This window comes from Macadamia integrifolia, chromosome 6 (genome assembly GCF_013358625.1).
Source record: "Macadamia integrifolia cultivar HAES 741 chromosome 6, SCU_Mint_v3, whole genome shotgun sequence".
NCBI classification, from domain to species: domain Eukaryota; kingdom Viridiplantae; phylum Streptophyta; class Magnoliopsida; order Proteales; family Proteaceae; genus Macadamia; species Macadamia integrifolia.
Window position 1 is genome coordinate 28782694 of NC_056562.1, and position 11978 is coordinate 28794671.

The 11978-nt window shown below is 36.7% G+C and overlaps 1 protein-coding gene across 1 annotated transcript; it reads right to left on the reverse strand.

Annotated features, from left to right (window-relative positions):
• Nucleotides 1-4144: 4144 nt before the first annotated feature.
• On the reverse strand, nt 4145-5759 carry LOC122082712 (protein PSK SIMULATOR 1-like). The gene has a single exon (XM_042650443.1). It carries the CDS (start codon nt 5600-5602, stop codon nt 4340-4342), a length of 1263 nt encoding a protein of 420 aa, XP_042506377.1. The 5' UTR covers nt 5603-5759; the 3' UTR covers nt 4145-4339.
• Nucleotides 5760-11978: the final 6219 nt, after the last annotated feature.

Sequence of the window (11978 nt, forward strand, 5' to 3'; positions counted from 1 at the left end):
AATCAGATAACCCACTTTTTTCATAGAATTTCACCTCATTTATTTTAATCAATTAAACTAATTGAGATCTTTTTATGGCAATTCTAGCAATTGGATAATTAACCTAGTGGATTGGACACATCTCTGAGGGTATTTTGATAGGTTTTCTCCTCATATACTTTAGCTAGTACGCCAAGTAATAACCACCGAGGGGTTAGACAAGGTACACACGAGGGGCCTAGGTCATACTTATTGCAATATTACAATTACTACTATTGCTACTATTTCAAGAGGATAGGGGGTAGGAGGATCAAGCCAATAACCTTCCATGGATTTATGCTAGAGTCCAATTACCTAGCTATATGTCGTTGAGCTATAAGTTCAACTCAATTAGCCATGTATTAAATTTTAGAGCCTAATTCAATGAAATACTCTATATTGTACCCAATGTATGTTCATCTGTGTCTAAAGTATTATGACCATTATTATGCATTTTCCCATAGCATTAGATTTTAAAGCTTTATTTTACCACTTAGAAAAATTTTGATAAAGTTAAATTTCAACAAGTGAATGAGGGACCTAAAAGTCTATCTACCCACAAAATTTGATTTGGCCTTGTCTAATCTGCCATAAGCTAGATTTTTGGGAAATCTTTTCTCACTGGACTTGCTTATTAATGCTTACTAGTTTATGTTTACCACATGAGCCACAACACAGACTCATGCACCACAACTACAACAAAATTGACAAGTCAATCTACAATATCATGCTAGACATGCAATCATGCCCACTAACATGCAGATTGGGTTGGGTGTTTGGGAATAATGAAGGGTATTTCGAATATATAACAAATATGGAAGAGCTAATAATAATAATAATAGATTCGTCACTATTGGTGAAGGAAAACTTTCCCCCCATTCCCATTGGTTGCTAAAAACATGAGAGTTGGAATTATAAAAACAAAAAACTCACCTCCATCCGTTTAGTGAGATGAGAAACATGAGAGTTAGAATTATAAAAACAAAAAACTCACATCTATCTGTTTAGTGAGATGAGAAACCCATAGAGAATTAAAAGTCCAATTACTAGGTCATTTTGGTAGACTCAATAAATCCTACGCGGTGAGCGGTATCGAGGATCCAATGACTAGGGTGGTTCCAACATACATTCCAGCCTTTGAATCCTCACTGTCACTCACTACCTCCCCGCATAGGAATTATGTGCCATCTTGGGCCACCCATCCGACCCAGGGCGTGTGGCTTTTAGCTAGGAACGGTGCAGTAGTTCAATTTAGACATACTATGAACCGTACAGGATTAGCAGGCATGTTTTCATTTTTGGCCAACCTAACCATCCCTCTAAATAGGCTATCAATTTGCAAGGCTGGGCCCATAGGCTTAAAAGTCCCCTTGACGTGGGCTTAATAATGCTTGGGTTTTTTTCAGGACAGGAGATGGGCCCTGTCTCAAAGCTTAAGCCCTTTCGAATTCGACTCAAGGAAAGACTTTATGTTGAAATTACTTGGCCCACTAGCATGGTCTTAGGTTGGACGACTATCCTAGTTTTGGAAAGCTCCTACTGAGATGGGAAATTCCCCGATAAAGCTGTTAGTATCAGGTGAACTCAAATTGGCCAAAGTGGAAGAGAAGGAAAATGGTAGAGAGATTCGGCATGGTGCTCACTTAACCTCCGTAATATCTAGCAAGTTGAGTCTTATGTCGGTCATATAGAACACCAACACATAGAAAAAGGGCTGGAAGAACCGGTCCATGACTTGACATCGGTGGAATGCTACCTCCAATTCACTGTAAGTTCGATAGAGTCAAAGATTCCCTCCCATTGATCGGAGTACGCCGATTACCTCCCGAACCATACAAGATAGTTACCACCTATCATACGGCTTTCTAACTTCACTTCTTTTTCTGGTCGTTCCGCTCCTTGGGATCGATGGTTTAAATAAGGGACACCTACATGTGCAAGTCAATTGGGTTGGTATAGCTTAGTATAGTACTTTATTAACCATCCAAGGGACACAATTCCAGCTATTTTACAATTGGTACAAATAACAAGGATGGAGTTTTTCAATTCACCGTGGACCACGACTGATCACATACAATAAAGATGGGGGAGAGGTTGGGGAATGATGTGGGTCACATGTAGACCGTCTCATCATTCAACCACCGGTGAAGAAAAACTTTGTCCAATAATAAATGGGGACAAGTTTTCCTCAAGCCATTTTCTTCACCAAAGATCATAATTGGCAGGATGAGCATCAAGGAATAGTGATGGGTGATTTGGACCTCCAATAAATAGGGGGAGAGTAAGCCTAGGGTATTGGGTGTTTCTTTCACTGAGGCTGTGTTTGGTATCCAAGAGAAGAGAAGAAAAGAAAAAAGAAAGAAAAATGTACTTTTTTTCTTGGTTTAAGAAATTCTCTTTAAGGGTGAAGGAAAACTTTCTCCATTAAATAACATCCATGGAATATACTAAAATATAGAAGTGATACCGCATTGAGAAGTTTTAATCAGACATTAGTCATAAGAGAAATATTTTTTCTTGGCAAGTTTCTACCACCTTACAAGATATTTGGTCCCTATCAGCCATATATTTTATTCTCTTTTACCTATTGTAAAGTACTCCATTAATAAAGAAGGAAAATAGAGTACAAAAAAAAAAATTTCCAGTTAAAGAAGTAGCTAACTTCGATTAGCAAAGGTTACAAGATGTTTTTCACCTGTTTGTTTACCTAATGTTCTTGTACATATTTCTGTTCGGGTGAGAATTCCCACAGAGTGCTCTCCTTCTTTCGAATGTCTTATTTTGTTTCATTAGGTCAATTTAACTTTTTTTACTTCAGTGCTAACTCAAGAGAATTGGTTTGTTTGTGAATAACTTATGGGTTTGCCATGGGACCCAAATGGATCATTTGCCTAACCGAACCCACATGGATCTGGAATTCTGGATAGCATACTTGCACCGATGAGATGTACCAAAATCCCCAACAAATATTCAGGTCAAGATTTCCTATGGGCTGTGTTAGGCTGAGATACCTCATCCCAACTTAAGTTGGACTATCTAAGCTCTTTCTAATTTTTGTGAAAAAGGGCCATATAGACAATTTGGCTGTACATCAACTGGAAACATATGAATTTAAAGATGGTCAACAGATTCCCATCAGTGGTCTTATTTGGGAAGATAAATTTTCAATTTTTGATGGGTTTCTTTTGCATGATGAGAGAGTGTGATATGTTTCTCTAGGTTTGGGCAAAGCGGGTTTTGTTCCCCCATCCCCTTTATTTTATTTTATTTTTTATCTTTTATTTTTTTAATGACGGGTATCCATGCCACTTGGTCTTACCAGTCCCGCGGACCCATATTGACCCCATAATGCATGGTTCATGTCATATTGGGGTTGAATGAGAGCTATTCAACTTTCAATGAAAGCAGTGACGAGCACTAAACACCCCGTGTGAATGACCCCAATGAGATAAGAGGAGTCAAACTCAGAACCATATGCTTCCTGAGGCGAGGGTCCCTTACCAAATCGGCTACCCTATGGGTTTACCCCCTTGTACTCTTCATTATTATGATTATTTCAATAAACTTTTGGGAGTCCCTAATTCTCATATAATATTCAGGTAAAAAAAAAAAAACTTAAATGTTGTCGGGAGAAATTTTTCATGGTACATCCAAGGATATCAATAACTCAAGAATTCCAATCTATCTACACCCAAACCTTGAATACCAACCATTGTTACATAATAGATCAATCAGATGAAGACCAAATTTTGTAGACATGCTCTTCTCTCATGTCAAGTTTCAGCTCTATTAGAATTTTTCCCCTTATAAATAAGAATCTAGAAGGTAAAATAATCACATCATTCGTCTCTGTTAAAATATTTAAATGAACATGTAGGAAAGGTTGCTACAACATTCTTGCAGCAGAAGAGACAGAAGAAATAACAAGGGACTGGGGAGGGGAGCCCCCGCCGGGGGGGGGGGGGGTGGGGTGGGGGCTAAGATGGACAAGGCTCAGGCTCACATTTTGTCGACAATGCTTTGTGTCAGCACAATCCATTCTACTACACAGAAAATAAACAGAACCATAACTACTTGTTTGAAGGATCATTAGACCTATCAATCAGTTTAGAAATTGAAATTGAAATTAAAATTAAAATTTATTTCTCACTATTTCATCTTGCAACTCACAGAGACATGGAAATATAATTATCTAAAAACTAACCAAAAAAACCCCATAAAAGTTGGTTATGAAATACTCATAAAATGTTATTTACAATTATATCTTCCATATTAATATCCGACCAATAGAAAAATTAAAATAAAAATCATCTCTCAGACCTTAACCAGAGCTCTGCAAATTCTTTAAGTTGTAGCATTCCAAGAAGGCCTTGGCGTTCATCTCTCTCTCAAACCTCCAAATATAATTAAGCCCAACAAGAAGCTCAGTGATGGCAGCCTCTGTCTTCACCTGATTTGCAAAGTAAAGCGTTTGAAAAAGAAGAACAACACTTGCCTTTGGTATCAACTTCTGCTTCTCAAAGCTACGTTCACTCTGCCATATAATCATATTATGAGCCAAAGGTGATAACCAACCCAAGATCTTACTCAGTGCATCTCTCCACTCGCCGGCAAGTACTGGATCACCCGCCGAAAATCCAACTCCTCTCAATCTAGCCCTCAATGATACTCTAATACTACTAGGTAACATGGCATAGAGATCCTCCCTCGCATCAATACCAACCAAATGTGGTGATCTGATCATCTTCTCTATCACAATAATCAAATTCCCATAGTGTAGGGCCAGCCCTGCATCTCCTAAGGTACTTGGTGGTGGCTTTAGTAGCTTTGAGTTGGACTCCAACAAGGGTCCTGAACATGTAGTAGTTTCAGAAGGGTGAACCGTAGCTGGACCATGGATTACAGGTCCGACCGCGAACACAAGCTTGATTCTTTGTAGAATTGTGAACACTGACCTTGCAAGCAATAATGTAACAGACTCAAAGCTTCTTTCCCAAAGAGAATTCTCTTTGAGGTACTTCACTTCTTGTTTATGCCAAAAGAGCTTTTGTTGAAGATCAATAATCTTCTTCTCTTTGGTCAATTTCTTCAACCCATGCTCCAGATCCGAAACCTCATCCATTTCTTTATGGAGGGTCATAGTTAGAGTCACGTACCGATCCATCTTCTTCAAATTGGATTCCATCTCCTTCCAGTTCAATACCCAACCATTCGGGTCAAGACCCGTGTTAGCAAAATCTTCGAATGAGAGATCGAAACATTGGAGACCCGAATCTTCGTTGCAGCGTTTGCTGAGACTAGACACAGACTTGGCTAGAACCCTCACGTTCTCAAGCATCTCTGCACAGGCAAGGGCTAACAGGAAAGCATCTTCGTTGGATACTATTCTTCGTACTCCTTCAAGAGATATAGATTCATGGCGAAGTCGAACGATGTTGTTGTCGGAGAGGGATTGCCATAGATGGATGAGCTTCGACATAAGTCCGGCGATCTCGAAGGCTAATACGCCGAGGTTAGAGTTCTTGGAAGTCTTATTGGATGAGATCGCCTTCTTTACCTTGATTAGCCATGTCTCTAGAGCCATGGACTCGAAGAAGTAGATGGAATGGGATGATGGGTTTGGTGTAAGAGTGAGAAGGTATATATGGAGAAGACACAGGAGAAATAATTGGAGAGTAGAGTTGCAGAGATGAGGATAAAAGAGGAGTTTGACGATGCAGGTGTAAGCTCGTGGGATGTTGATGAAAGCTTTACAAATAGTCTAACACACTAGACAGAGAGAGAGAGAGAGAGAGAGTGGACCTTTTTCTCATTTTCTCTTTAATTTTTGGTGAACTTTTATCACAATCTCTATAAGCCGAAAGTGTGTGGATTTGTAATGGTACGTTGGTTTGTTTGTGTACACATAAATTGGCATTAGGATCAGTAGGAAGCACGTGTGTTCCTCGACAAAAAGTACTGTAATTGAACCAATGGACGTGTGATCCCTCTCCCTGACTCCCTCTCACCAATACCTTGGGGCCCTTTGGGAAGCAACTTTGGACCTTCCGGCCCAATCCTTTTATCCCCTTAGTTTTTCAAAGAAAAATGAGAAATAATGATGGATGGAGTTTGCCTTAGCCGACAGTGAAGAGAATCTCTTAAGCCATCATATATAATATTTAGATTAGATTAGAAAAAGGTAGTTTCGAATCTTTCGACTATGGATGTAAATAGATAGTCAATATTTGAATTTGAATCCGTATTTATATATGTTCAAAGGGTATTTAGATCTAAATCCGAATTATCTAAAAAATAATTATCCGATCCAATTAGATAATCAATTAATGATTTTGAGGGTTCTTAAAGTTAGACTAGTTATAAAGAATGACGAAAAAAATCAAGAAAAATTAGAAAGATGAATTAAGAACAAATTATATTCATTAGGAGGAAGAAGACCTGTATTACATAAGTCAGAGAGTAAATAGATAGTCAAAAATATCCAACATTAGATCCACATTTATATCTATTTAGGTATATCCAAATCCAGAAAAAAAATATCCAAATCTAATCACATCCAATCCAAAATTTAATCTATATCTAATCCGTTTACATCCTGTGTTTCAATCATGCACATACCATTAATGAGGGAGAATAAAATAATAAAAGTCAATATACAAGAATCCAATGATAGGGTCAAACCTCTCATCCATCTTGAAAACGCATGTCTAACGACAAGTACTTCAAAATTGGAATAGAAGGGCCAATTGCATCACACTTGATCATTAATTCTCTTGGATGCTGATGACCTATTGGTCATGTTCTAGGGTCTTTGTTGGACTTTGCAATGGGCAAACACATATTTTAAGCTCTAGACTGGTCTGACCAATGGTAAATTTTTTGTGAATTAAGGTGGTTGGACCAAAACATTTGGTCCTAATTCCCTAGCATGCTGTTTGGTTATATAGCCTACCAATCATGATCACCACAGGTGTTGTCACTTCTTACTGAGTCACAGCACAAAGTAGTGAAGTGAAGTGAATGATGCATTTTGACTCTAGCGAGAGAGAGAGAGGGAGAGAGAGAGAGAGAGAGAGAGAGAGAGAGAGAGAGATGGAGAGATGTTTGGGGAGAAGATAAATGCATTGTATTGGGAGTTTATGGAAACCCACTAAGTTAGTGGGCAAGAATATATCATGTGTTGGGTTGAGATCAGACCTCATCAAGGTTTTAAGGGTTGGCAATAAATAAAAGCTTTCTTTCAGTCTTTATACCCTTATAGCTTATCCTTGTCTACCATTTCAAGGGCAGTATTACGAGATCCTCGTTCACTTGTCGGAAGAATATCTCTTGATATGAGTTACTATAAAACAATTAATTCACTGTTTCATCTCCCCAAACACCTCCCTTTCTCCCCCCTTCATCTTTCTTTGTTCAATCATTTTCCCACAATTGTTTATATTTCAGTATTCCTTTTCATTATCCCCTCAAGATCTAAACAGATGGAAGAAAAAAAAAATGAAGGAATTTAGAATTCCCAAGTCCATGGTGAGATGAGAACAATCTTTCTTTAATAGTAATGAAGGAAAAGATTATAAAACTGCGTTTGATAATGTTTCTGTTTCAAAAACAATGTTTCGTGTTTTAAAAATGATATTTCGTGCTTTAGAAACGATGTTTCATGTTTCAAAATGACGTTTCGTGTCAAAACTGAAATTTCAATTTCTGTATTAAAATGCTTTTTTTTTTTAACGAAATTGAAATGATAGAACTACCTTTTGTCATTCCGTCAATTCTCTTTTCTATCTTTTTATTTTTTTAAGTTAACAAAAAAAAAAAAAAAACCATAAATGCACCAAACACTTTATTCCATTTTTTTCTTAAACATTATCAAACACAACCTAAGTTCTTTTTTTCACATCTTTGTGTGTTTATAAATTTTTGTTCGATAATCCTAATAATCTCTACCAAAGGCAATCTATAATCTAAACTATAAAATACAAAACATCAACCCTCAAAAAGGGATATCTTGAGTGTCGCATCTCTCTCTTTATAAAATATAAATTAATACTTTATTTTCTCAGCACTGAGAGGTTAACTTCTTGATATAAGATATGATAGTATTGGTACTTGAAAAACTTTCACTTCAAATTTTAAATTTTGCCAATAGCCCAATATGCTACTAAGATGCATTGAACCTTAAAACTCTTGGTTACCATTAATGTTGGTATCACTAACAGTATAACGTTGCTGTTCACTGAAGTCTATCTTATCCATTAGCTCTGCCTTTGAAGTAGTAATCAACTAGCTAGGGCCATTTTCCTATTGTCTTGACCGTCATATGGATGGTAATTTGAGAAGTGGCACAAATGCAAGGGACAAACGAGTGTGATTGAGACTGATCAGTTTGACTGAATCCATTAATCGTTAGCTAACGGTTCATGTTTGCTTTCTGAATAACTCCAAGATGATGTATACATTCATAAGAATTAATGAACTGACCATGAACGTATATGTGGTGTGTGTAAAACCTAATGCTAGTAGACCATGTGTCATGGGTGTGGGCCACCGTGTCCATGATGCCCAAGCTGGAACTCCGTAAGGATCTTTCAAATCCTAGCTGGAAGAAAAAAAGAAAAAGAAAAAAGAAAGGGCTGTCTTGGGTGGTTTCTAAAGCCATGGCCCTAGTTCACGCTTTTTTGTCTTGGTATGAGAATTTGACCCCATTAATCCGCTTACGAGATGAAATAACCTAGATCATAGCAATCACATTAAGGGGTCATTTGATTTTGTTTCTGTTGTTTCTATATCTGAAAACAATAGGAAATAGAAACAGTTTTTTTTTTTTTTTTTTTGTGCTAAAAAATGATTTTTAAAATTGTAAAATGGTATTTGATTTTTCTATTTCTCAAATATTTTCAACAGTATAATTGGGTCCAAGACACGAGTGAAGGCACGATGCTATAGATATCCAATTCACAAGTGAAGGCATGACGTTGGAGTTGCAGGTATGTTTCGTGGAGATAAACTTCAGAAGGATGAAGGCAATCCAAAACTATGAGCTTCGCACAACTAGGTTGGAATCGTCACATTTGGATAGTGAGAAGTTTCAACAATGAATTGTGGTTGGGGTTGGTTAAGTGAAGTATTAGATTTTTTACAATTATGTCCCTTCCACTTGTTTCTAGAAACAAAAAAACAAGTTTGACTTGCTTTTCAATTCCTATTTCTAAACAAAGAAATAGGCATAAATTTCTATTTATGTTTCAAAAAACAAGTGAAATGAAACAGAAAAATCAAACGATTTTTGAGGTGTTTTTCCGTTTCTGAACACAGGAAAACAAAAAAACACATTTCAGGAAACAAAATCAAACATGCCCTAAGTCTCTCTCAAAATCGTCGTGGAATCAGTTTCCCATATGATTGATATGGAATTGTAACACACCACTATTTTTTCGAATCGACATCTACGGAGCCCACTTTAAATCAAGTGCCCTTTCTAATTAGCTTCATGTTGTTCCAGTCTACCACTTGTATAAATACTGAGAGACCTCAACTCCATAAATCGATTTACAAGATGAAAAATCCAAGACCATATTAACCCACATCAAATCTCTTTTTGAACCTGACGTGGGATGGATAATAACAATTGCATTCAAAGGGCCGTTAAAAACCCATAGAGCTTGAGGGGTCAGGAATAAATGTATGAAGTTTGAAGTTTGTAGAGTTTTGTAATATTTTAAGTGTAAGTGTGAATGTAAGAAGAAAGATGAGTAATGAAAGAAGAAGAAGAAGAAGGCCTACGCATGAAAACCGACAATATAAATATTACAATCCGTTGCTTCTCAACCATCTAAAATGCTCTTTTTTTTTTTTTTCTTTTCTCTTTTTTCCCAAAGGAAAGAGTTTGTTCCACTTTAAGTGAACATTGGTCCCCAAAGAGACACTTTAGAAGTCCTTGAGGCTTGAGGACGATAGTTTCTTCCCCTAGTACATGTAATGCCGGACTATCCACAGATCCTCTTCACGTGAAGACACCATCATCGAGCTAACGTGAAAAACCGTGATGGTCCACTCACACGCGTGTAACCCCGCATGCCACACTTGTAGTTGCATTTAACCCCTCCATGCCACACGCCCACACCCTACGCTACACAAGCCTGAATATGATCCATCATTTCATATCAGCCCTGCGTTACCAAGAGTCACACTTCTCCTCCCCACCCTGTCACGGTTTTGTTGTAGGACCTTAGTCCCTCCTTAATAAGGACGCTAATTGGTTTGATTTTAGTTTAAATGGTTTAATTAGACTTGATTCATTATTTGTGTGCCATTTTTTTCGTACCTTTTGACAAAAGTGTGTGCCTTTTTATAATTTTATTTATTTTCAAAATGTGGATTCCACATAGATTGATACCTTTTTTTTCAGATCATTCATTGGTGATATGTACAGTTTCCTTTCTACGTGGGTAGCATGGGAAACCTTTTTATTTATTTTTAAATACGATTTCTATTCAGTTCATTTATTCAATGCGAGAGGTGGTTTGGGAATTCTTATTCGATATCATAGGGGAATGTTAGTTTGAGCTCTGTCCAAGCCATCCTACTTCATCTATTCGGCTTAGAACCAGACTTTAACAACTCGGTGGACACTATCTCAAGCAATAGAATTGGGTATCCACAATTTGGTAATAAAAACTGATGGCAAAGAAGTCTATGAGCTAATTCAAGATCCAAGTCAGGCACCGCCATCAAAGGCTTCATTTGTCTTCAAGGATATCATTTTCATAAAGCTTCTTTTGTTTTTATTAGTTTATTTAGTTCGGATTTGTTAAACAATTAATTGACTATAATGTAGAAACGCAACCCTAAAACGATGCAGAATAAAATGAAAAAAACTGCGAGGTGTTGCACTAGTACTCCCTGGATTAAAGTGTTACGGAATACAAGACATCGTACACCAACATATAAGCAATTATAAAGAGTTTGGAATCAAATGATTTATTGATTCAAAACTGAAACCGAATTGGTAACTTTTCATTTTACAATATGTAAAATCAAAATCAATTTAAGTAACACTTTTTTTCTTTTTCTTCTTTGTGTGTGTGTGTGGAAAAGTAACACCCTTACCCCTAGTAGAAAATGATTGTCTAAGTAATACTCCTATAGATATATTTGGAGCTTGAAACATTCTTTTAATTGTCCATTATCTTATTCTTAAAAATTCTTTTAAGTTAGGGGTACATAATAAGGGTTTCAAAAATAATTTGAAATTTGAAAATGACTTATCATTATCTCATTTGTCATGCACATTTTTTGAATTCACATGTGAAATGATAATATTTACCTTTATTAAAAAAAAAAAAATGTTGCCTTAGAAGAGTAAAAAAAGGTAAAACTACAGAATAATAAGAACAAAAAAAATGCATTAAAAAAAAAAAAAAAAACCAATTGCTAGAAGGGGGGTTGTGGTACAATGTTAAATAAGTTGATATTCGTTGTTATGGAATAAAATGAAACCAATCAGATGGTTAGAATCTTCTATCATCTATTTACGGTGATTTCCTATTTGATATTTTGGTGGGCCCAATATAAATGAGTATACACTTTACAGAAAATTAGCTATAAACAGCGAATTATTTTAGAATTTTTCGTGTTTGAGCGTTGAAAAATGAAACGCATGTAATGATTGAAATCCAAGGATCTTGCAAAGACGCATGGGCTGGGCCCATTCGGGCAAGAAGGGGCTGCAGGTTCCTTTTCTTCTTATGTAAAAGTTGCACAAAAGTCTCCCTTCGGTGCTAATGCTATCAACTTTACAGTAATCACACAGTTTCATAAGATAAGTATATTTTAGGCATTCCAAGAGCACTATCCTTGGGACAAAGAAAGAGAAAATATTATAATATATCTTCTTTGTCTTTGCTTTCCCCTTCTTTTTTTCTCTTTTTCTCTGGAGGCCTTTTTGGTGGGGGGGGGGG

Coding starts and splice junctions, on each gene's coding strand:
- LOC122082712 (XM_042650443.1), bottom strand. CDS start 5,602: ATGGCTCTAGAGACATGGCTAATCAAGGTAAAGAAGGCGATCTCATCC.